Source organism: Neohortaea acidophila (assembly GCF_010093505.1).
Source record: "Neohortaea acidophila strain CBS 113389 unplaced genomic scaffold BDY17scaffold_6, whole genome shotgun sequence".
Lineage (NCBI taxonomy): Eukaryota > Fungi > Ascomycota > Dothideomycetes > Mycosphaerellales > Teratosphaeriaceae > Neohortaea > Neohortaea acidophila.
Window position 1 is genome coordinate 244,548 of NW_022985515.1, and position 22,456 is coordinate 267,003.

The window sequence follows — 22,456 nt, forward strand, 5'->3', positions numbered from 1 at the left end:
ATAGACGTTAACGACAGTCCCCAACGCGTGGCCCAACCTCTATTCATCCTCCTTCCCAACGCCAAACTTCTCACAAATGCACACCATTCCCCCAATCCGACCGAACGAAGTCCCGCCTTGCGCCACCTAATAAGCATACCGGAAACCCTGATTCGTCTTGTCCGTCTCGTCCTTGAAGCCATGCACAACAGCCTCCCGCTCCGTCTCGTCGAACGTCTTGCCAGCAGCGAGCATCTTGCGCTCCCTGCGGCGGTTCTCAATGACCATGTGGAGCCACAGGCTGGCTGCGGTCACGATGATGATGGCGTAGCAGATGTAGAGCACCGTGATGGCTGTGAAGTACTGTGGTGCTTGGTTTGCGAGGAAGATCTGGTGATCTGGGTTAGCTGGTGATGGAGGGGATTGTGTATGTGTGTGTAGAGGTGGTCTCACGTGTGTGCCGCCGATGTTGCCTGCTCCGAAGATTACGAACCACACGCCGTTTGCTACCGTGCGTTTTGTATGGCCGCCGATGTTGGCTGTCATCACGATCCAGTTCAGGCAGATCAGGCCCAGGACCAACAGTTGCAGCCATGCGCAGCCGAGCAGATCGAAGTGATGGTGCGGAATGGGCAGCACGCTGGATTGAGATTAGCGAGACCGATGACTTTCACAAGTACTGGAATAACTCACCGAATACCAATCAAGCCGCCCAGTGGAGGCAGACACAAGAGGATAATGGTGAGACAGCGCGTGTTGGGAACAAAAGTCGCAAAGAGACCAGCAAGGGGTACGACGACAAAGGCAATTGCACCGATCGGCAGCTGCAGAATGGTGCTCTTGATGTCGCTGTATCCAAAGCTTTCCACCAGCGCCGACATGAAGTTGATGACGCCGCCGATGATGATGCCAATCGCGGCAGCCATGATCCACGTGCACCAGACTTTGAAGTCGAGCACGGCTTCAAGCGCTTGGTCCTTCTTGAACTTCTTCGTCTTGAGGCCGACCATGTTCTTCGAGGTGCGCCACACAGCGCACACCTTCTCTTCGCGCGTCAGCCACCAGGCGTTGTGCGGCGTGTCGGGGACAAAGATGAGGAAGATGATGCCGATGAGGAAGTTGAGGCAACCGCACACGAGGAAGTAGAGCTGCCATGGGTGGACGGCGGCGTGTGTCGCGTGTCCCACGCCGTATGACAGGAGCGACGCGATGACCCAAGCGCCGCCGTTGCAGCCGAGGACTAGGCAGAGACGGAACGGGGCTTCGTTGCGGGGGTACCAGAGGGCAACGATGTTCATGGCGCTAGGGGCGATGGCTGCTTCAAACATGCCCAGAATGAATCGTACAGCCAGGATCCCGCCGTAATTCTCCGTTGCGGCCGCGCACATCTGAAGCAATGCCCTAGATAGTGTAAGCTGGCGTGTCGTCGATGTGGAATGTTCAGACCTACCACACGAGAACCACGGAACCTGTGTATTTGGCGATTGGAACGCGTTGAATGATCAGATTCGTTGGGAAAGACCAGGCGACGAAGCCAAAGTTGAAGATGGCGGCAACCTGAGAACGTCAGCTTGGAGCAGTCTGGTCAGGATCGGGGGACAGCTCACCCATGCATATCTACCGTGCCCCAGGCCGAGTTCGGGAATGATGCCCAGCGCAGCGACGAAGTTGGGACTCGACTTGTTGAGGAATTGCAGTGCATGCGTAGAAGCGACGATTGGCATGATGATCAAATCGAGCTTCCACCTGACGCGATTGTTCAGCTGCTCGAGTCGTGGCAGACCCATTTGCTCGGCTTCGAGATAGAGATCGGCGCCCACGTCGTCGACACTGTGTTCGGCAATGGACGTGCGACGCATGTCAGAGTCGAGTCCATCTTTGACCAATTCATTGTCGGTTGGTGCAAAGGGATCCGATCTCTTTTCCTCATCAGGCGACACGAAGTCCTTCTGGTCTTCATCACTATCCGTGCCCGATCTGACGCCGGCGTTGAAATCGTGCACGTGCGGCGTTCCCGCCGAGTTGTTCCGCACAAATGCCATTTTCGTTGTCGATCCGTGGAATGAAGAGTGGTGAAATGAACGATGAACACCCCAAACGACCGTACCGTGTACAACAAGCACTTGAGATCGACAGGAACCTCCCCAAAGCACTCAATCTACAATGAAAGTCGTCCATGGCAGCGGTTTTATGGTGCGTGCAAAGCCTTTCAGGCTGCGAATGACGGTTGACCACCAAGGTGTTTTCCGAGGAAGTTTGTTCACTTTAAGCCTTGCAAGTGCCCCTTCGCACGGCCACTGACGCACGGCTGCGACGGAATGTGAGGCATATGGATTCGGAATCACGGCTCGGCTTTTTCTCCATGTGGAAGGTACCGCAGAGAAGGGTTAGTGCACGTGTGAGTGCGTGGAAACATCATGGTCGTCTGTCCGCCCGATCGATCGTCCGCGTGAGCATCGTCGCCGTTATCTGATTGACTTTCGACGTGCAGTGATGCAGGCCGCGCACATATCGCACGTGAAGATCGCCACCACTACCGAGGGTGAGATGAATTGGCGCAAGGTGCCGTCAGCAGAGCAGTTCATGTTGGTCAGGCCAAGCATCTTCATTTTTGCCAAGCAAAAGCTTGGTATGGCTGCCTCACGTGCGACGTTCGGTCGCTTATGTAATACGCTGGAGCTGCACATTACTATGTACGGTCCTTCTTCTTTGATTCCGGCGTGATTTTATCAAACATTATGTGGCCTTTCCGGCACTTATGTTCATTTATGTCGCAACCCATTTACACCATTTCATCACGTCAGCGTCGCAATTTCTAAGCAGCATTTCTAACAAGCCGAAGAAGCCTTGTTGAATCAACCGACTGTTATGTAAGCGTCAGCGAAGCCGGCGAGTCCCTCGACCCTAACGCCGCGCATCGAAACGTCATAAAACGCGACCATCCAAATCACATTAAGGTGCCTTTACCTGAATCACCTGCATGGTCAAACCACCGCCACATCCTCCACAAACATGGCCACACTAGCACCACCCCTGAACCTCCCAAAATGGTCTGCAGACACGCCTCTCACGTCACCCTCCGAAAGCATGCTAACCCCACCACCATCAAAGGCTAGAGAAGAACTCCCACCTCCTCCAACCGCCCATCAACAACTTCTGCGTCTACGACGACCCGATGACAGTCATGGTCGTCGGCGGCCCGAATGCGCGAACAGACTACCACATCAACGAAACGCCCGAGTTCTTCTACCAATACAAGGGCCGCATGCTCCTCAAAACCGTGCAGAAAGATGGGTTCAAGGACGTGTACATCAATGAAGGCGAGCTGTTCCTCTTGCCTGGCAACGTGCCGCACAACCCGGTGCGATTCGAGAATACAGTCGGGATTGTGATTGAGCAGCCGCGGCCGGAGACGAGTCTCGATCGGTTGAGGTGGTATTGTCAGGATTGTGGCGAGCAGGTGTACGAGGCGGCGTTCTTTTGCACGGATCTCGGCTCGCAGCTTAAAGAGGCGGTTAATAATTTCAAGGATAATCAGGAGCTGAGGAAATGTGGCAAATGTGGTGCGATCTGTGATGTTGCTCCGTCGCCCGAGGTGATGGAGAAGATGAGGACTGCGCAGCCGTGATGCTGGTGTCTTTCTCTGACATACGCGACCAACTCATATGACGACTCGCTCTACGACGTTCAATGGACAAGAATAGAGGCAAAAGGTGTATAGGACTACCCTTCTTTGAAAGCAAGCGGATCTCCACCCCAAACTACAACTCATCCCTCACCCCCTCCTCTTCCTCCCCGCCTTCTCCCTCTCATAAACCTTCGCATCATGCCCGGCCTCGCCCTGCACCTCCGCCACCAACCGCCGATACTTCCTCTCATACTCCGCATCCCGCTCCCTCTTCTCGCGCAACTGCTCGCGCGCAATGAAATTCGCATCCTTGCGCAGCTCGCGCAGCGCCCCCTTGCGCTCCCGCTTGTACTCCTTCTGCAGCTTCTTGCTGTCCGCGCGATCCTTGTCGGGGTCGTAGTGCTTGTCGGGGTGGAAGCCCTCTTCGAATTTGGGGATCGAGGTGCGGATGGGGAGTTTGCGGTGGTGGTGGAGTTCGAGGGGGCGGCGGTGGAGGTGGGATTGTTGGAGGAGGATTTGGAGGGTGTGGTGGGCTTTCTTTGCGTTGAGGTTTTTGATGGGGGCGAGGGCGGGTTGGAACATCTCGGAAAAGGCGCTTGTGTCGCGCCATAGTTCGGCCATGGCTAGGAGGTTGCGGATGTGTTGTCTTGTCCATTCGACATCCTGGGCTGTCTTTGTGTTTAGAGCCCGCAAGGTGAATCGCAAGGCTTCGGGGACGACCCTCTTGCTGCGTTGCTGGTACTTTGTACACAGAGCGACCAGGAACGCTCCTTTCTTCTGTTTGGGAGTATCGTCAGGGACATTCATGCCAAGCCATCTTGCCATCAGAGTCATGGCGGGCGTGACAACCTGGTGCCAGTGATCACTAGTGGGGTAGATGCTTCCAATGGCCGCCAGGATCACACAATCGCCGGCATCTAGCTCCTTTCGCGTGTGTGCATCGTTCATTCGAGCTCTAAACGCTCCTGCGATGCCCTCCGGATAAGTTCGACTTAAGCTATGCAAGTGGCGGATGACTTGCTCTGCAATCGGTAGTGGCTGCTGATGTATGCCCATGTACGACAAATGTTCCACGAGTGCGGCAGCAAAATCAGCCATCGCCTCCTTGTTCGTCGCGCTGAGTGAGGGATGATGTAGGGCGCGAATGCGCTGAATGATCGTCGGCAATTCGGTGGCCTCCGTGTCTTTGATCACATCAAGCAACTCAGCGTGTGACCGAGGACACGGATAAGCATAGGCCAGTTTCGAAGGTTGAACTTGGCCTTGAGGTTTGGGAGCATCGCCCAGGATGTCCTTGACGAACTCGTCTTCTTCGTCCTCAAGTGCTCTGGCCGCTTCGCGGGACTCTTCGTCCTCAGCATCCGAGTCTGAATCGGTTTCATCGGTGATTTCAGCCTCGGAATCAGAGGCGATCAAGTCTTCATCCAGCGCGAAGTCGTCCTCGTCTTCATGCACGACTGGCTTGTCGTCTTTGTCTTTATTTGACGGATTAGCGGCAGCAAAGCCAAACTCGGCTGCTTCGTCGACAAAGTCGTCATCTTCGTTCAGTTGGGTTGCATCATTCTCCGCAGCCTCGGCCTCTTCAACCTGCTCACCACGCATCCGCTTCAATCGTCGGTCTTCAAGCTCTCTCAGCCGCTCGGCCTCCTCTTTTGCCTTTTCTTCCTCTGTCTTGGTCCGGTCACTGGGTTTCGCCTTGGCATCGAGAGCTAGCTGCTTCAGTCTAGCATCGTACTCCTTGTCAACATCCAGGCGATCGGCGCCGTCGAGTAGCTTCTGTCGGTCGGGATTCATGAAATGGCCCTCGCCATTTGTTGCTGGCTCTAATGCTGGCGTATTCGTCTGTGGCCGAGTCGGGGCTTGCGGAGCTTTGTGTCCGCGAAGCAGGGCTAGCATGTCGTCCATGCCTTTGTCGAGCACCTCACGCAGATCATCGTCATCCTCTTTCGCCTTCTGCCGCTCATACTTGTGATATTTGGATTTGGCAATCACCTCTTCCATGACCTCTTTCTTTGTCTTCTTGCGATCCGGCTGTTCCTCGTCCTCGCTCTCGTTGGCGTCATTCGCCCCATCATCTTCAAGCTCATCTGGGTGTCTTCTCTTCCGTCGCATGAGCTCTCCATCCTCATCGCTGACCTCCACGTCCTCGTTGAAGTCATCTGCAGGAAGGTCGTCCACATTCTTCCCACCGTGTGTGAGTCCGACACCCTCATCATCGCTGTCCTCAAGATCAAACAAGGTTTTCGCCTTTCCCTTCTTTACAAACCCAGCCGCGAATCTCTCCTCTGCTCTTTCCTCAGCGGTCATCATGGCATCTCCTTCGCCGATTCTCCGGTCCACCAGCCCTCCAACTTTATTACGCCTTTGCATCTCCGGCAGAAGCTTGGCTCTTCGCATCTCTTCGCCCACGCTTTTGGCGACACCGGGCCGATGCAGCACATCTCTGTAACTGAGCTTTCCATTGCTCGCACCGTTGGCTGTATGCTGGTGCTTCTCGGGTCGGGAGGAGGGCGCGCGTAGTTCGAAAGGATTGAAAGAGTCGCGAAGATGTTGCAGCTTGGCCTGCTTCTCTATGCGGTCGTTATTCCCTTTGGAATCTCGCTTTTGCTTCTTCGATTTCGGGGGACCAGTGATGCCCGCTTCTCGGAGCGACGTTTTGAGCCGCTTGAGTTGAGAAGGAGGCATGGCTGGAGAGGTGTGTCGGGCAGGACGGCGCAGAGTCGTCGTCTTGACATTCAAACTTCTGAACTTTTTGAACGTCTCGAGGATTTTAACTTTTTGGAGCGGGGTGGGGACGGCCCGCCCGATGAACGTGCCTGCCGTCCGCCCCACAGCTCCTCGACATTGATTGCTCCAACCTCAAATGCGCCTGAACGAATCTCGCCTTGCGAACAACATGTGAGCGTCGAACAGGCCGCCCATCATGCTCCGTTCTCTCCGTCATTCGGAATTTGCATGTCAACATGTCGGCAGTACCACGGATAGATGACCGCCTCCTTTGGCTCGGCTTCGGCATCTTCCTCTTCAGCGCGGCCAAAGGCATCCAGTACGCCATCCATGACATCGTGGAGCTGACAGAACTCACTCCTCTTCCCGATGCATTCGAAAATCCCAAGGGCGACTTGCCCGAAGATAGTACACTTCCCCGCGACGTATCTCCAAGCCGTTCGTGTCTAACTGCATCCACCAGAAATGTCACTCGAAAACCTCAAGATTCTAGCCGACTCGCCAGACTACCACATCAGCACTGCCGCAGCAGAAATCGTCGTGGAACGAATCGTGCGTCAGCCAGAGGCAATCCGCTCCATCGTCAACGATGCAACCCAATCCGAGGACAAGCAACTACAGGCGCATGCCAGACAAGCCCTATCCTTCCTCCGGCCTTTCCGCAACGCCAGGAGATACGCCGAAGTGCGCAGAAACTGGGAGCCCTACCCGGAATTCGGGGAGCATTCCGGGAATTCCACTCCATCTGTGCACCCTGTACCCGAACACGTGCGAGCCGCGTTTGCATCGCTACAAGATTTGCGGGCAGAGCGAGCCGCGTTTTCATCGCTACAAGATCTGCAAGCGGCCGGCGACCGTGCCGCGTTTGAATCGCTACAGGAGCTGCGGGCGGAGCGTGACGCCCGCATGCAGGGCTCGTTGGATGAGCCGCTTTTGGTGCCGAGCGAGGAGAACCCGGTTGCAGGGTGGACGAATGTTCCGCGGGAGAGATCTGGGACGAGAGGCGAGGATGAAGCGGGTAGGAGACGACGACGCAGGGAGGCTATGGTGTTGAGGGAGGGCGATGGCGGTGCTGTGGAGGACGACATTATTCGATTTCACGAGGACGGCTGATGCTACAGCCACATACTTTACAAGCAAGCAAAGACTTCACCATGTGCTCCGTTAGTCTTCCCGAGGACTACAGACATCAAGGGATGTGGAAATGTAAAGCAAAGAGCTACGAGGTGCGCATCAAGCGGTGTTCTTCAAAGTGCACGGCCCGTGGTCTCTCTCCAAGTCGACACAATTGCTAGTAATATCAACCTTATCTTCCGAATTACAGCAGAATACCCATCAAGATCAATTGCGATTGGATGGACCTCTGATCTCTTGGACCCCCCGAGATCTGCGTTCCAGACTATCCTTCCCCGACCCCGCAACGAGGGGGCGAACGGAATTGGCGCCGCGTCGATCCTCGACCTCACCTATAGCTCTCCGATAAGAGCGGAATCGCCCTTCTCCAAGACTCTGAGATATTTGAGATTGGCACGTCTGTATTTATTCAAGACTCTGATATTCTTATCCTCACACATCCTCGTCGTCCTCTCTGAAGCATTGTCTTATCGCCGCAGCCTCGTCAACATGGGTTCCACCGCACCAACGGGCCTGGTGAGGGTAGCTGTCACTCAACACGAACCCGTATGGCTAGATCTGGAAGGCGCCGTTACGAAGACAATTGCCATTATCAAGCAAGCGGCTGCTGAAGGTGCAAAGCTCGTTGCATTCCCTGAGTGCTGGGTGCGTAGGCCTGCATAGCATTGGCTCCTCCGGTACATCATGCTAACAATCTGTCGTGCAGATTCCAGGATACCCAGCCTGGATCTGGTAATACCCTCTAGCTCTGTCACTCACCCACCTTTCAACTCCACTAACAACCCACCAGGTCCCGCCCCGTCGACTTCGACCTCGGCGTCAAATACGTCCAAAACTCCCTCAAACTCAACAGCCCCGAAATGAAGCGCATCTGCGCCGCAGCGGAAGAACACGGCATCAACGTCTCCCTAGGCTTCTCCGAGCGCGACGGCGAGTCGGTGTACATCGCACAAGCGCTCATCGACGAAGCCGGCCTGCTGCAAATGGCGCGCCGCAAGATGAAGCCCACGCACATGGAGCGCACCATTTTCGGGGATGCGTCGGGCGATTGTTTGGCCAAGGTGGTCAATTTGCCGCAAGTCGGGGCTGTGGGGGGTTTGTCGTGCTGGGAGCATATCCAGCCGCTGCTGAAGTATTATACTTTTTCGCAGGGCGAGCAGATTCATGTTGCTGCTTGGCCGCCGCTGGATGGGTTTATTCAGGGGTCGCCTGGGTTTTATTCCATGTCGATTGAGGGTGATTGCTTACCGTTTTCATTCGCGTTGGGACTCGTGCTGATCGTAATGCAGGCTGCCGGAACCAATCCCAGTCCTACGCCATCGAGGCGGGAGCATACGTGCTGCACGCCACCACTGTGATCACCGAGAAAGGCATTGGGTTGATGGGCACGGCGGGCAGTCCCATCATGGGCCATCCGATCGTTGGCAGTTCGGCTGTCATTGGACCCGATGGCCGCATCCTGAGTGCGCCGGAGACTGCGAACGAACAGCTCATCATTGCTGATTTGGACCTTTCGCTCATCACCAAGACGAAGACTTTTGCCGATGCTAGCGGTCATTGTACGTCACCTTGCCCGGTGGCGGAGTTCATTTGCTAACTCGTGCAACAGACAGTCGTCCGGATATGCTGTGGCTGGGTGCCGATGAACGACTCAAGAAGATTGTCCGAGTGGACATCTAAAGCGGAGATGGCTTCAAGACTGGCAACGGTATTTGGCGGAACTGATCTATCGTGTCTATATAATACACATAGCAACCGTCGCAATGTCTATAGTGTATAGGTGACAGCACAACATCTGAACTACCTCCCGGCGGTGACGTGATTGAGTGCATAGAGATCGAGACTCAGCAGGTCGTCTTCCAAACGCACATTGGTCCGTATCGGGAAGACCCAGACCGGCGAAGTCCACACCAGAAACGCCAGCACCCAAGCGTACCCTACAGCCATCTCGACGGCGCGGAGCGTGCGTCCACGGCCAGGCGAGGCCAATCGGAGATACGCGGCTTGCACCAAGTCTTCCAGTATGATACCGACAGCCTGCATGGGGAAGAAGACGAGGCCGCCAGATTCGCGTGCCGGCGTTCCGCCGCCCATGTCCGACATAACGTGCATCATGCCGGACATGATGAACGAGACGAAGAGCTTGGTGTAACGCTGCAGGAGGCCTCGGGCGGGTAGGCGCAAGATGTCATGAGCGAGCCAACCAGTCACTCCTTCCATCGAGCAACGCAAATTCTGGTGCCAGAACTTTCTACTCGTTGTCAGCGTACGTTGAAAAAGCAGGCACCTGTGTTCCGCCAGCCACTCACCCCCAAAAGCCTCGAATGGTACAAGCGTCCTCGAATGGCCCGAATTGCGGCGGCCATAGCTTGATATCTTGTCCACTCGCGACAACGCCCTGGATAGCGAAGAGGGCATACAGGAACTGCAATAAACAGTACTGTTGGATCCAGAAGGCCAGCGAGACCACAACTCTGGTCTGGAGTTCTGCCCAAGATACCTCGTCGAGCCTAGCGAACAGCGGCGCATGCGCACTGGTCCGCAACGAGCGGTCCGAAGCGAGTGTTACGTGTACCATTAGATTTTGGAGGAAGTAGCAAGCTATCAGGGCTGTGCCGTTGAGGAGCAGAAATGCGGATTTCGAGGGCACATAGGCCGGCTGTGTTTTGGAGAATGCCGGAACGTTCTTGACCTGCCAGAAGAGCCCGATGCCGCGCGCGTTGCCAGTCACTTCGTTTGTAAATTCACTTCGAGTCCCGGGGTAGTGCGAGGGGAGTTTTCCATCCTTATCTTTGGTACCGGGGTCGAGGTCCACCTTGGTGGCTGTGCTTGCACCGTCTCCTGCGACGGGAGGGTAGTTGTAGTAGTCCCATCCTCTGAGGATGAGTTTGTCGAAGGCAGTGAAGATGTTCCAGAAGACGGCGCCGGCGGCTATGCGGCCCAGCCAGCCGGTTGTATGGGACCAGGACTGTATCGAATGTGGAAAGATGTAAGCGCACAGGGACATGAAGACGAGCAGAATGTACCGCCAGGGCGAGCCACGTAGCGTGTATTGAGTAGTCAAGGTAAAAGCAAGAAGAGAGGCGCTGAAGATGAGTAGAGGGTGGTAGAGTAGGGCATGCATTGCTGCAGCGTTGTGGCAATCAGCCGAAGACCTGTGGTAGGTGATAGAGACTAGAGCATGGGCATGGGTTTTGAAGTCGACAGGTACAATGACAAGTAAAAGAGCGCGAAAGCACACCGGATATTTATTTGCCATCATCGGTCGACTGCTGACGTGAGAAGCGTGTGTCGTCCGAGCGTCAGGGCGTCGACATGATGAAACCCAAGCTGATGAGGTACATACCTTACCTTACGCTGCACCGCTAAGATCATTGTCATCAGTAACCTCCGAGGCTGTCGTTGTCGAGTGTGCGCCTGAGCCCGTACTGCCCTGACCAGACGGCGGCGCAAGATTTTAGTCAGGCAGCAGCAGACCGTCCCTCGACTTCATCGCGCAGTAGCCGGAGCAGATCCAAGCCTCTATCTGCCACTTGAGAGTAACAATGGACTCTAAATCTTTCCCCGTGCCGAACTCGACTACGTCCTTCTGGCGATCAGACCCTCATCCATTCGACAGTCATCGAAGCACCGAAAATCTCCCTTCCGCAGCAGATGTCGTGGTCATCGGCGCCGGCTATGCTGGTGCCTCCACTGCTCACCATCTCCTCCAACACACCGACTTCGCTCATGGACAGCGCTCAATGCTCATTCTGGAAGCTAGAGAGGCATGCTCGGGAGCTACAGGTCGCAATGGAGGCCATTTGAATGCTGGTAAGCTAAAGCATGGCCCCTTCATCGTTGTGTGTTCCTGCTCACCATTGATCGTAGATCCCTATAATCGAGCAGCCACAGCTCTGGAATCTGTTGGCAAGGTCGCGGCCGATGAAGCCACGCTGTTCGAAGTCCGACATATGAAGGCCGTTGGCGATCTCATCAAGCGGGAGAACATCGATTGTGATTTCGTCATGACGAGAGTGACGGATGTCTGTTTATATGAGGAAGGTGCTACGAGGCAGAAGACCAAGATTGAAAAGCTGACTGCAGCTGGAGTCGCCGGATTGGACGATGTGTTCTTTAGCGATCACAAGACCGCGGAAAGGGTAAGACGCAGATCGTATACGAGTCTACGCACTACTAACTGACGAAACTCAGGCTTCTGGCATCAAAGGGGCCAAGGGTTGTGTGAGCCATACAGCTTGTCATCTCTACCCCTACCGCTTCGTGATGCACCTACTCCGATCCGCCGTGGCGCAAGGGGTCAATCTACAAACGCATACCCCCGTGGAAGCTGTGTCCAGCGAGCCGGACAAAGAAGGCAGATGGACGGTCCAGACGCCCCGAGGAGCAGTCCTTGCGTCCAAGGTCGTCTTCGCAACCAACGGCTACACCACCGCTCTGCTACCAGAACTCGCGCAGAAGATCGTCCCCGTCCGCGGCATCTGCAGCCGCATTGTCACGCCGAAGCCATACCCACCATACCTTCCGACGAGCTCTGTCTTGCACTTCTCCGACCATGAATACGACTACTTGATCCAACGATCGGACGGCAGCATCATCGTTGGCGGTGCGCGGCAGGGTTTTTACAACGACCTCGGATCTTGGTTCGATGTGTATGATGACAGCGAGCTGATGGAGTCGGCGGAGAAGTACTTTGACGGGTACATGCAGCGCAACTTCCACGGCTGGGAAGATAGCGAGGCTTACACGGACAAAGTGTGGACGGGAAGTACGTTCGTCTTTGCGCTTTCTTGCTGGACTCTTGCTAACGCTACTGGAACAAGTCATGGGCTATACCGACGATGGCTTCCCGTATGTCGGCAACGTACCCGGCAAACAAGGCCAGTTCGTGGTCGCCGGCTTCTCAGGCCATGGAATGCCGCAAGTCTTCTTGTCTGCCAAGGCTGTTGCTTCGATGATTGCGGATGATGCGAGACTCGAAGACGTCGATCTTCCCCAGTTGTACCACTCGACATCCGAACGCTTCGCTTCGAAACAGCGGCATATTTCCCTCCAGGCCTTCGATGCTGTGATGCAGAAGATAGGGCCGAAGAATTGATGTTCCGGCTTTCCAACTCCACTCAAGCCCCATTTCCACCGATGCTGACTGCAAACGCCAAGAGCAATGCGTTCGAACGGACAGCTCATAATCGTCAAGCAGTCGGAACAGGCGGCCCGGAACGCGCCTGTCTCCGGTTGGCACCTTTGACCGCCCCTCTTCTCTTGAAAATCGAAGCTTCATAACTCGGCGGCGGCGGTAAGCCCGAATCGTCAATGACCGGATCCGGCATCCGCGCCGTCTCGTCGCCCGCCACTTGCACGAAAGAAGCCGCTCGATCGCAGCACTCGTGATAGTTGGGAGCGGCAGATCCATGCCCGACAATCACCTCGAACGCCATCTGCCGAATCTCGGCCAGACCTTGCCGCGCATCCTCCAGCGAGCGAGCGGTGCTCTTCACGATCTCGATGGCGTCGTCTTCGTAGTGCTTGAGCAGCTTCGTCAGCACCGCCTGCGCTTCTGACGCTAGTTTCAACTCGTCTTCGACGTCTTGAATCACTCTGTTGCATTGCGTGTTGGTGATGTACGCATACGACACTTCGAGCGGCTCCTGCAACGCCGTCCGCGCTTTGATCAGATGCTGAGCGACGGCGACATGGTTGTCGTTGAACGCGGTATCCAGCGGCCGCGGGAGGCCCTCGTCGATTTTAAGATTGACGTTCAGCGTCTGCTCAATCAATCGTGCCGTGCGCTCAAGGAACACAAGCGCCGTATCAACACCGCTGATGAAGGAGTTCTGCAGCGCAGACCGCGCACGGTTGTTCTCCGCCCGCGCCCGCCCAATCGTACTCTTCACCAAATTGTTCTCCTTCGTCGCGCGCACCGTCGCGCGAAACGTCGCCACATACCCATCGTGCTCCTTCTTCGTCGACTTGAACGCCGCCTCGCGCTCATCCTCGTCCGGGAACCCAGGCGTCGGCCCATCAAACAGCTCCTCGTACAACGCATCGAGCGCCGCGTGCGCCACCCCATGCCGCTTCACCTTCTCCTTCACCTCCACATTCTCCGCCTCAATCGCATTCTTGTCCCTTAGCAGCTGCGTCTCCCTCGCCTCCGCGCGCTGCTGCGCCCCCAAAGCCTGCAAATAAACCTGCTCGCCCTGCCGGATCTTCTCCTCCAGCACCTTGCGCTGCTTCACCAGAATATACGCCCACCGCTTGCCAAACGACTCCTTGTCGCTCGTGTACTTCGCCAGCTGGTCCTGCGTCAGCGTCGCCGCTTCGCGCGCCGCTTTGCTCTGCTTCTTCAGCTCGTCGGCCAGCGAGCTGAGGCGGGCGTCGTTGGCTTTGAGTTCATGCACCGCGTCTCCCGTCGTGCTGATTTCGTGCAGGAGTTCGACGTTTTTGGCGCCGGCGGCGGTGATGGCGTCCCGGACGGCGCGCTCGGCTTCGGGGCTGTAGGTTGTTGTGACGTGCGGGGCGTCGGGGTGGTGGTCTGTTGCTTCGCGGTTTTTGAGGCCCGCTTGGACGACTACTGTAGTAGCTGCCATGTTCTCTACCACGCTTCTGCACTCTTTTCCACAACAATGCCTGATGATTTACAAGGGAAAGCTATTGAGACATATTCAAGGAGACGTGTAAGCAGCAATAGTGTGACGTTGCACACTGACAGTAGACGCTCACCGCAGCATGTGACGTGTGTTGGCTGAGATGTGGAATCGGCAACAGCCTTTTTGGGGGGCGATAGCCTGCGATCTGTCAGCATTCTCCACGCGTACACCACCGAATGGGTGGTTCAATCTCTCTCTCACGGGGGCATGGGAGCGGCAGATACCGCTCGTTCCGTTCTCAATGCAGTAAAAGGGTGTGCTGTATGCAGTGGCATGTAGGGATCTTCCGTTACGCCCATCGAGGCTGTGAAGGTGGAGCGGGCGTGACGTCTGCATCTCCAACCGATCTCTGTACATCTCTATTCGCGCGATCAAAGGAAACTCCAGGACAGCAATGCAAGAATCTTGCAAACACGTTCATCCCACATCCAAGCCCTCACGTCCAGGATCAACGTCTCGATACCGTCCTGCCTCCCCCTCACTCTCCTCCTCATCCTCGCTCCCAAGTCCAAACATCTCCTCGTCATCACTCCCCTCCGCAAAAGCATCATACAACTCTCCCGCCCTCTTTTTCCTCCCACCTCCAGCACCACCACCACCACCACCACCACCGCGCCTCACATCCCCATTCGCAAAACCATTCGCATCTCCAAACCGCGCCTCAGGCCGCGACGGCGCATCGCCATCGTCGTCACCATCGTCGTCGTCCTCGTGATCTACCATTTCGAACGCGTAGTCGTCCCATCTGCGCTTCCGCTTGCGGCGCACATACAACGCCCAGCCGCCAAGGGCTGCCAGGAAGATGAGGATGAGGGTGATGGCGCCGTAGATCCAGACTTGGGTTCGCTTGCTGACACCAAACGTTGGAAAGGGGCGGGGCAGGAAGGCGGGGTTGGAGGTGGGGGTTGGTTCGTCCGCGTTCTCGTCGGCTGTCGGGGGGAAGGTGGGAGTGGGAGTGGCGGGGACTGAGGTTGTTGTGATGGTTGGTTTGGAGTTTACTGGGCGGTGTTGGTGGTCGTCTGGGTTGCCGGGCGGTTCGCCTGTAACGGTCGGTGCGGACACGGTGGTCGTTCCGACGGTGGCGGTTTGCGTCTCGACGACGTCGTGGTTGTCGTCGTCGTGCCGCCCAGGCATAGGCAGTAATCCTTGCTTGGAGGCGTCGATGGCCTCGCCGTAGAATTTGATTCTCCAATCGGTGAAAGTGCCGTTGTGCCCGTTGTTGTTCGTGTCCTTGACCACCACTGTCCACTCGCCCACACCGCTCTCCCCCCAATGCGCGACACTCATGAAGGTCCAGTCGTTGTAACCAGCCCTGGCTTCGTCATTTCTCCGGTGCGTGGCGAGATAGCTCACCATTCCACTCGGGCTGATGAGATCCACGCTGAGGTCACCACGTCTGGTGTGCTGCACATTCATCGTGACCGTCACGTGTTCCAAGCGTTCCAAGTTCGCCTGACGAAGCATATTCCTCGTGACAGTGAAAGAGGAAGTGAGACCTTTCTCGCCTTCGGGGATGGCGTGCTTGACGTGTAGCCATGGTCCAAAGTACCAAGCCTGCGGCTTCACCGGTTTCCACGTTTTTGCGAGCTCGACGAGGGCCCACGCATCCGCCTTCCCGTAGCCAAATTGGTGGGAGAATTCTTTGCCAACTGCGCGATTCATCGTCCAGTCACTGGGCTGGTCGATCTTGACTGCCGTCTGCAGGGTGATGTGTTGGATGTCCCTCCATGTTAGCTTGGGATTGGCTTGGAGAGCGAGAGCGTATATGCCGGCTACCAAAGGCCCTGCAGCACTAGTGCCGCCGTGACCATTGTAGCATTGGTTCAGGCCGACGTCTGTGGTGTGAATTGCATCGTTGGACCCGGAGGAGTACGTGACGACCAGCTGGGCGGAGCATGCCTCGGAATAGTAAGGATGCAAGCCTTTGCGATCGATGCCGCCCACGGAAACGGAGTAGATGGAGTTTGTATAGCCGTCGAAGTTGCAATTGTCATCCTTGGCTGCTCCGTTGCCGATGGCGAAGACGTAGATACTGCCCAGCCCGCCACGGCCGTTTTGCACGCCATTGAGCATGGCACGCTGGATCAGTACATCCGGCGCCTCCATGCTCTTGCCGTCATCCGGCGGGCCCCAAGAGCAAGAATAGATATGGTTGTCCTGGAAAGCGTAGTTCATCGCAGTGGCCTCGTCGGCGTTGGAAATTACTTTGCTCAAGATGCGCACGCCGGAGATTTTGCCATCGTACGCCACGCCCACACCGCACACATCGTTCCGCACCGCCGCCACCTCGCCTGCACAGCGAGTGCCATGTCTGTCATCGCTAAGGCGAGGCTTGGGGTCCGGGCCGACGTCGTTGAAGTCCCAGGAGCCCTTTGCAAAATAGTTGTCCTTGAGGTCGAGGGAGTCCATATCGAGACCATCGTCCACAATACACACCGCACTGCCCTTCCCCGTGATGCCTTGCTGCCACACGCCTGTCACATTGAGGTGATGGCCTTCCTCAACGTGGTTGAAGAGGTGCCACTGTTCCTGGAAGATGGGGTCTTCGATGGCGAGGTCTCGCGCAATGTTCAGACCTTGCTTGATGAGGTCTTCATTTTCATACTCTCCCTGTCGAGGGAACAACCGGGCGTCTCTCCTCACGAGGGGAAATCTCTTGTGCAACTCTTGCTTTTGACTGAACAGCACGTGATCAAGAATGTGTGCCTGCTCCGCGCCGCTCTCCCTCCGCCGCCGACGCCACTTCAAGTCTGCTTTTGCGGCCTTGACGTGATCATGATCGTGTCTGTCGGAGGCGCGGAAGATGTGATGGTCTCGTAACTCGCCCAGCGGGCCATCGTAGTGAAGGCCTAGGGACTCGGCGACTTGGTGGGGAGGAATGTCGGGGGACAGGTGGACGGCGTAGTAGTCGTGGGAATCGTAGTCTCTTTTGATGAGATGTGAGGAGGATGCGGAGGAGAGCAGCAACGCCGTCGCCAGAAGCGAAGGCCACCTCATCTTTTCCACGACTCTTCCACGGCCACTGCTTCTCTTGTCGAGCTTTCGCAGTGCTTTGACCGGAGTCTTCCTGCGGCATTCATCGTCGACCCATTATTGATTAAGCGAATGCATTAATAGATGTAGAGAAGGGAGGCAAGTCGGGTCGAGGTATCGGAGGACAGGTGGTACAGGTGATGAGCGTCGTGGCCTGGGACGGTCGAGGCGCTTTTCTTTGATCTCGATTGCGAATAAGGCCCCGGCCCGGCCGGTTTAGGCGTCCGCTTTCCCCTTGTCAGCTAGCTTGCCCCACGACTTCTATTCGGTTTAAGCTCGTGCTCCGTGCGCCCGCGCTCCGCTCAAAGCGAACAATAAGCTTTCCGCCTTCTGGGGCAATCGCGTCAGAAGGCTGTGGTTGTGGCAGGAACGTTCGTGGTGGGTCAATGGCAAATATCGAGACATTGCTCGCAATCAATATATATCAGCAATTCCACGAACATCGCTCGCGTACGTTGGTCGGGAGTGCATGCAGGGTGTGCTGGATGCGCGTAGCCTATTCGGGCGCGGCAGAGGAGTGCAGTTGGCCGCAGCTTCACCAAGCTAGCCCAGCCATCCTCCATCTCCAACAACCACCCTCCTCCATTCCTCCGCCCCCTCCATCTCCCCCTCTCGTGATTCATGTCCTCCTTTCTTCTCATCAGCGTCTGCAGTTATTGAGCAAGCGAGTCGATTCGTCTTTCCGTCCCGTGCGCGCCGCTGTCGAGTCGTGGAAGCGGTCAAGCCCCCGTGAAACCTGACCAGCCAGCACTTCCATCCCGTCCAACCTCGCCCACTCCACGTAGTCGCATAAATTCTCCTAATCTCCGACAATCCCCCCCGACAGTCATGTGCAACTAGACTGACATCGGACATCCCAAGACCGGCTCCAATGGACACCACTGCGCAACCACGCCGTTGGACCCAGAACCCTACCACCGGCCTCCTGGAACGACACTCTCCTCCACTCCTCGATCCTCCTCCCGACCACTACTATGGACCGCCTCCAAATCCCACGTCGAGCGATCGTCGTTCCTTCGCCGAACGTACCGGCACCACCGAACCCACCTACGACCCCCGACTCGACACACCGCCAGACCCCTACCGCACAGTCGCCGATGCCGCTGTTGTCAAGATGAATACTCGCGCAGCTCTTTTGGGTCACGAGCAGCTTCTCGATTCCCCAGAACATATGAACTTGGTCAATCAATTACACCAACACGAGGCGGGTGGTGAAGCGGGGAGCGAGCATTTTGCACAGACTGCTCATTTCGCCGATTCCTTGCCAGCCTCAATGGCTGTCTCTATGGGCCCTACAGACTCGGAACATCTCAGTCAAATCAAACACCGTAGCTCGATGGGTCAAGAAGACGTGCCCAGAGATGGACAGGCCGAGGAAGGTAATGCGAACCACCATTTGGGCGACACAGCTTCTGACAGTCTGGCCAATACCCGCCATACCAACGAAACTGCCCTTGTGGGATCCAGTGCGCAGCTTCCAACTTCCGCCAATGAAGACGATGTCCCAGAGAACTTACGCACAAAGCCATGGTCTCCGCCTCCGGAGCACGATAACGAAGAAGAATTCCCGGAGCCCGCATCTGCTACCAGCACAACCGCAGAGCCACCAAGACGGCGCGTCAGTGTGCCCGAGCGCAGCCCGCTCCAAAATATCGAACGCACCGCGAGCAAAGAAGAAAAGCGCGCGCGAGTGGAAGAAGCCGAGAATCGAGCCGTTCAGCGGCAAGGCACGTTGCGCAGCGAAAAGGGCCGAGTCGTTAGTGATGGCAGTCGCCGACCTAGCGAGAGCACAAGCGATAAGTTCTATCAGAACTCACCGCGCCATGTGTCCGCCGGGTCGGCCGCGTTGAGTGGCCTGCCCCCCGCGAACGGGTATTCGAGGAGTTATGCGCGCACGAGCGACGGCATTCCTCGCATCGCAAAGGATCCCAGGCCGTATCATCATGCGCCAGAGACGCCGAGAAGTCTTGATGCGGCGAGGCAAAAAGAGTTGGGCGGTGGCCGTGGCAAGCCTGCTATTGCGCATGAGCCAAGGCCGTACCATCATGCTCCCGCTGCCCCTAGGAACTTGGACGTGGCGAGGCAGAGGACTGTTGCGAAGCAAGAGCAGCCAGATATTGCGCAAAAACCGAGGCCATATCACCATGCTCCCGAAGCTCCCCGGAGTTTGGGTGTAGCAAAGCAGAGGATCATCGCGAACAATAACCCGCCAGCTATTGCGCAAGAACCGAGACCATACCACCATGCACCTGACGCACCCAGAAGCTTAGATGTGGCGAGACAGAAAACTGTCACGCACAATGAACAGCCAGCTATTGCACAGGAACCAAGGCCATACCACCATGCACCTGCCGCGCCAAGGAGCCTGGATGCCGCACCGAAGCGCGACAGCCTCCAGGACGACCGCGCATTCATCGCTCGCGCTTATGGCGACACACCGCCGATTACAAAGGAGCCACAACCGTACCACCACGCCCCTGATACGCCTCGCACTTGGGGTGTAGCGCAGTACTTGTATGGTGAAGGCGGGCGCCTGAGCGGCGATCAACAATCTCACCACGCCCAGGCCGACGTGGACGGAGCTAATCGCGTTGATCGTACTGCAAGCGGTCGTTACCAGCACCGCCTCCGTGACGCGGGATACGTTGGTGCGGCGACCGCAGCCGCAGCCACTGCGATGGGCGCGGGTACAGGCTTGGCTGGGCATGAAACAGCGTCTGAAGAGAAGCATCAGCTGGCCAATGGCAAGCAAGACGGCGAGAACGTATCTCGTAGCAACAGTAAGAAGGTGGAGACCAAACGCACACTGGGCCATGGAACCATACGCCGCGCACTCAGAGGCGAGACATCGGATCCTGTGCCTCGTGATCAAGTCAAAACGGAGCATGACAATCCCTTGTCGTACCACATTCCACCGCAAACGGCTGCTGGCCAGGCTGCTAGGGAGCAGGTTGGGTTCGACAGTCAGCCAGGAGGTCAGCAACACTCACATGGCCGGTTCGGGGCGATGTTCCATCACCAAGCTGCTGAAGGAAGAGCATATCAACCTGCCAAGCCTCTCGAAGAGTGGAGAGGCGTTGCTCCATTGTTCCTTGCGCTCAGCGACGTCGAGTTTGATCGGAACGGACAGTCCACCACGGACGGCAAAGATAACGCATGGTGGGAACAAAGCCGAGGCGGCCAACGAACGAGCAGCTCCCGACCATCGCAACCCTCTGTGCCTCAATACGACGGACCGTTTGAGGAGTCTGCCAAGTTGTTCCAACCGCCAATGTTCCTCAAATGCGGACCTCTCCTACGATACACCGGCATACGGCGAGAAGGCGAGCGAGAGATCTGGAGAGGCAGCATCATGATTGTTACCGAGGATGAGCAGTCCGACTACTCCACAGTGCCTACTCTGAGGATCTTTGCACAGCCGATGGACCTGCTACAACTACCACCGAATCAGTTGACGCAAGATGACCAGCCAATGGCACCTGAGCATGAAGATCCCGTCGCGGGCCAAGTGAAGGTCTCACGTACCGGACGGCCTTTGTACGTGCGCCACATCCGCGACATTGACCCGGGCGTGGATCTCAGTCGCGAGGAGAACAATCAGGGCCTCTACGCTGCAACGCGCCCTCCTCAACTCGTGTCACCATCTGGACAGGATGGCCAACAAGGCAAATCCCGAATCCACAGCCGCGATGGGGAAAAGGCAGGCCGGTACAAGGAAGTCCGCGCCGTGCGATTGCATGCCGAACGCGGCTTCACCTTCTGGCGATGGAGCATCGAAATCGAACTGGGGTCGCAACAACATCGAGTCGCGTACAGGATCAACAAGGGTCCTGCGTTGGGCTTTTGGGTTCCCGCGCGAGGCGAGACGATGAACATGATGTTTCACTCTTGCAACGGCTTCTCCTTATCCGTCGACCCGAATGTGTTCAGCGGCCCAGATCCGCTATGGCGAGACGTGCTGAACAAACACCAGACTCGCCCCTTCCACGTGATGATCGGCGGCGGAGACCAAGTCTACAACGACGGCGCGATGCGCGACACCACGCTCTTCCGCGAGTGGCTGCAAACGAAGAATCCGGAATTCAAGCACGGCGCCGACTTCTCCCCGCAGATGCAGGAGGAGTTGGAAGCGTACTACCTGCATCGCTACAGCATGTGGTTCAGCCAGGGCCTGTTCGCCATGGCGGGGAGTCAGATCCCCATGGTGAATATCTGGGACGACCACGATATCATTGACGGCTATGGCTCGTACCCGCACCATTTCATGAGCACGCGCGTGTTTACTGGGCTCGGGGCGATTGCGTTCAAGTACTACATGCTGTTTCAGCACCAGTCTGTCGCCGCTGAGACAAGCCAGGAAGAGCCGAGTTGGGTGCTCGGTGCGAGTCCGGGTCCATACATCAACGAGCTGGCACGGCATGTGTTCCTCGACCTTGGCCGCAAGGTCAAGTTCCTCGGCATGGATTGCCGCACCGAGAGGATGAGGGACGAGGTTTTGAGCGAAGCGAGCTACGACATCCTCTTCGACAAGTGTCGTGCAGAGATCAAGAGTGGTGAAACCAGACACCTGATCGTGATGCTCGGCGTTCCGATTGCGTATCCGCGCCTCAACTTCCTGGAGAACATCCTGACGAGCCGCGTGATGGACCCTATCAAGGCCATCGGGCGGACAGGGGTATTGGGCGGGTTCGTGAACAAATTCGACGGCGGTGTCGAGATCCTGGATGATCTGGATGATCACTGGAGCTCCCGAGGTCACAAGCACGAGCGGAACTGGTTCATTCAAGAGCTGCAGGAGCTGGCGGCGGAGAAGAGCGTTCGAATCACGATACTAGGCGGCGACGTCCACCTCGGCGCAGTAGGGCAGTTCTACACGCCGAAGAAATTCGGCATCAGCAAGGACCGCGATCACCGCTACATGCCGAACGTCATCAGCAGCGCCATTGTCAACACGCCGCCTCCCAATGTGATGGCGGACGTGCTGAACCGGCGGAACAAGGTCCATCACCTGGACTCCGAGACGGACGAGGATATGATTCCAATGTTCGATGTCGACGTCGATGGCAGCAAGCGGAACAATAAGTGCCTGCTCCCGAGGCGCAACTATTGCACGATTCGCGAGTTCGAACCGGGCCATACGCCGCCTCCTTCGCCCCCGCCGGAAAGAGCTGCGCCGAGTGGGGAGTTTGGAGAGCCTGCGCAAGCGGCGGGAGATGTGCAGAGAGATCGCCGGTTTCCCCCGGGTTCCATGGCTGGTCGGACCAGAAGTCTCACTCGGGGCTCACTGGGGTTGATTCGACGGCTCTCT

At 56.7% G+C, this 22,456-nt stretch overlaps 10 protein-coding genes across 10 annotated transcripts; 5 read left to right on the plus strand and 5 right to left on the minus strand.

Moving 5' to 3' along the window:
* Window positions 1-2,246, minus strand: BDY17DRAFT_158196 (major facilitator superfamily domain-containing protein). The gene is made up of 4 exons (XM_033729685.1): window positions 1,587-2,246; window positions 1,430-1,536; window positions 673-1,380; window positions 1-619 (listed from the first exon to the last, which is right to left on the minus strand). The coding sequence occupies exons 1-4, from the start codon at window positions 2,019-2,021 to the stop codon at window positions 127-129; spliced, it is 1,743 nt and encodes a 580-aa protein (XP_033588900.1). The 5' UTR covers window positions 2,022-2,246; the 3' UTR covers window positions 1-126.
* Window positions 2,247-2,538: 292 nt separating this feature from the next.
* BDY17DRAFT_298338 (3-hydroxyanthranilic acid dioxygenase-domain-containing protein) lies at window positions 2,539-3,755 on the plus strand. The gene is made up of 2 exons (XM_033733724.1): window positions 2,539-3,029; window positions 3,091-3,755. The coding sequence occupies exons 1-2, from the start codon at window positions 2,992-2,994 to the stop codon at window positions 3,605-3,607; spliced, it is 555 nt and encodes a 184-aa protein (XP_033588901.1). The 5' UTR covers window positions 2,539-2,991; the 3' UTR covers window positions 3,608-3,755.
* BDY17DRAFT_252193 (nucleolar protein 14) lies at window positions 3,755-6,292 on the minus strand (the record flags this gene model as incomplete). Its single annotated transcript, XM_033731234.1, has 1 exon — window positions 3,755-6,292. One exon carries the CDS (start codon window positions 6,290-6,292, stop codon window positions 3,755-3,757), a length of 2,538 nt encoding a protein of 845 aa, XP_033588902.1.
* Window positions 6,293-6,570: 278 nt separating this feature from the next.
* On the plus strand, window positions 6,571-7,447 carry BDY17DRAFT_324622 (uncharacterized protein; the record flags this gene model as incomplete). Its single annotated transcript, XM_033737227.1, has 2 exons — window positions 6,571-6,742; window positions 6,798-7,447. The coding sequence occupies 2 exons, from the start codon at window positions 6,571-6,573 to the stop codon at window positions 7,445-7,447; spliced, it is 822 nt and encodes a 273-aa protein (XP_033588903.1).
* A 510-nt stretch (window positions 7,448-7,957) lies between these two features.
* On the plus strand, window positions 7,958-9,148 carry BDY17DRAFT_324623 (carbon-nitrogen hydrolase; the record flags this gene model as incomplete). Its single annotated transcript, XM_033737228.1, has 5 exons — window positions 7,958-8,113; window positions 8,175-8,200; window positions 8,259-8,704; window positions 8,758-9,027; window positions 9,078-9,148. 5 exons carry the CDS (start codon window positions 7,958-7,960, stop codon window positions 9,146-9,148), a joined length of 969 nt encoding a protein of 322 aa, XP_033588904.1.
* Window positions 9,149-9,261: 113 nt separating this feature from the next.
* BDY17DRAFT_298342 (membrane bound O-acyl transferase family-domain-containing protein) lies at window positions 9,262-10,725 on the minus strand. Its single transcript, XM_033733725.1, has 2 exons — window positions 9,778-10,725; window positions 9,262-9,719 (listed from the first exon to the last, which is right to left on the minus strand). The coding sequence occupies exons 1-2, from the start codon at window positions 10,590-10,592 to the stop codon at window positions 9,269-9,271; spliced, it is 1,266 nt and encodes a 421-aa protein (XP_033588905.1). The 5' UTR covers window positions 10,593-10,725; the 3' UTR covers window positions 9,262-9,268.
* A 288-nt stretch (window positions 10,726-11,013) lies between these two features.
* BDY17DRAFT_251704 (FAD dependent oxidoreductase) lies at window positions 11,014-12,566 on the plus strand (the record flags this gene model as incomplete). The annotated part of the gene is made up of 4 exons (XM_033731195.1): window positions 11,014-11,281; window positions 11,339-11,610; window positions 11,663-12,236; window positions 12,292-12,566. 4 exons carry the CDS (start codon window positions 11,014-11,016, stop codon window positions 12,564-12,566), a joined length of 1,389 nt encoding a protein of 462 aa, XP_033588906.1.
* A 94-nt stretch (window positions 12,567-12,660) lies between these two features.
* Window positions 12,661-14,055, minus strand: BDY17DRAFT_324626 (uncharacterized protein; the record flags this gene model as incomplete). The annotated part of the gene is made up of 1 exon (XM_033737229.1): window positions 12,661-14,055. One exon carries the CDS (start codon window positions 14,053-14,055, stop codon window positions 12,661-12,663), a length of 1,395 nt encoding a protein of 464 aa, XP_033588907.1.
* Window positions 14,056-14,293: 238 nt separating this feature from the next.
* BDY17DRAFT_158258 (peptidase S8/S53 domain-containing protein) lies at window positions 14,294-17,326 on the minus strand. The gene is made up of 2 exons (XM_033729686.1): window positions 14,771-17,326; window positions 14,294-14,680 (listed from the first exon to the last, which is right to left on the minus strand). The coding sequence occupies exons 1-2, from the start codon at window positions 17,110-17,112 to the stop codon at window positions 14,533-14,535; spliced, it is 2,490 nt and encodes an 829-aa protein (XP_033588908.1). The 5' UTR covers window positions 17,113-17,326; the 3' UTR covers window positions 14,294-14,532.
* Window positions 17,327-20,419: 3,093 nt separating this feature from the next.
* Window positions 20,420-22,270, plus strand: BDY17DRAFT_251872 (uncharacterized protein; the record flags this gene model as incomplete). The annotated part of the gene is made up of 2 exons (XM_033731206.1): window positions 20,420-20,598; window positions 20,833-22,270. Coding segments are annotated over 2 exons (1,617 nt in total), but the record flags the coding sequence as incomplete, so codon positions are not given.
* Window positions 22,271-22,456: the final 186 nt, after the last annotated feature.

What these genes read in the sequence shown, in the direction of transcription:
- BDY17DRAFT_158196 (XM_033729685.1), bottom strand. Translation starts at nt 2,021, where the DNA reads ATGGCATTTGTGCGGAACAACTCGGCGGGAACGCCGCACGTGCACGAT. An exon ending in GGCACGGTAGATATGCATGG is followed by an intron (nt 1,537 to 1,586) that starts GTGAGCTGTCCC and finishes TGACGTTCTCAG; the next exon opens with GTTGCCGCCATCTTCAACTT. An exon ending in GGCGGCTTGATTGGTATTCG is followed by an intron (nt 620 to 672) that starts GTGAGTTATTCC and finishes ATCTCAATCCAG; the next exon opens with CGTGCTGCCCATTCCGCACC.
- BDY17DRAFT_298338 (XM_033733724.1), top strand. Translation starts at nt 2,992, where the DNA reads ATGGCCACACTAGCACCACCCCTGAACCTCCCAAAATG. An exon ending in CCCCTGAACCTCCCAAAATG is followed by an intron (nt 3,030 to 3,090) that starts GTCTGCAGACAC and finishes CCACCATCAAAG; the next exon opens with GCTAGAGAAGAACTCCCACC.
- BDY17DRAFT_298342 (XM_033733725.1), bottom strand. Translation starts at nt 10,592, where the DNA reads ATGCATGCCCTACTCTACCACCCTCTACTCATCTTCAGCGCCTCTCTT. An exon ending in ACCATTCGAGGCTTTTGGGG is followed by an intron (nt 9,720 to 9,777) that starts GTGAGTGGCTGG and finishes GACAACGAGTAG; the next exon opens with AAAGTTCTGGCACCAGAATT.
- BDY17DRAFT_158258 (XM_033729686.1), bottom strand. Translation starts at nt 17,112, where the DNA reads ATGAGGTGGCCTTCGCTTCTGGCGACGGCGTTGCTGCTCTCCTCCGCA. An exon ending in CCGTCGCGGCCTGAGGCGCG is followed by an intron (nt 14,681 to 14,770) that starts GTTTGGAGATGC and finishes GAGGAAAAAGAG; the next exon opens with GGCGGGAGAGTTGTATGATG.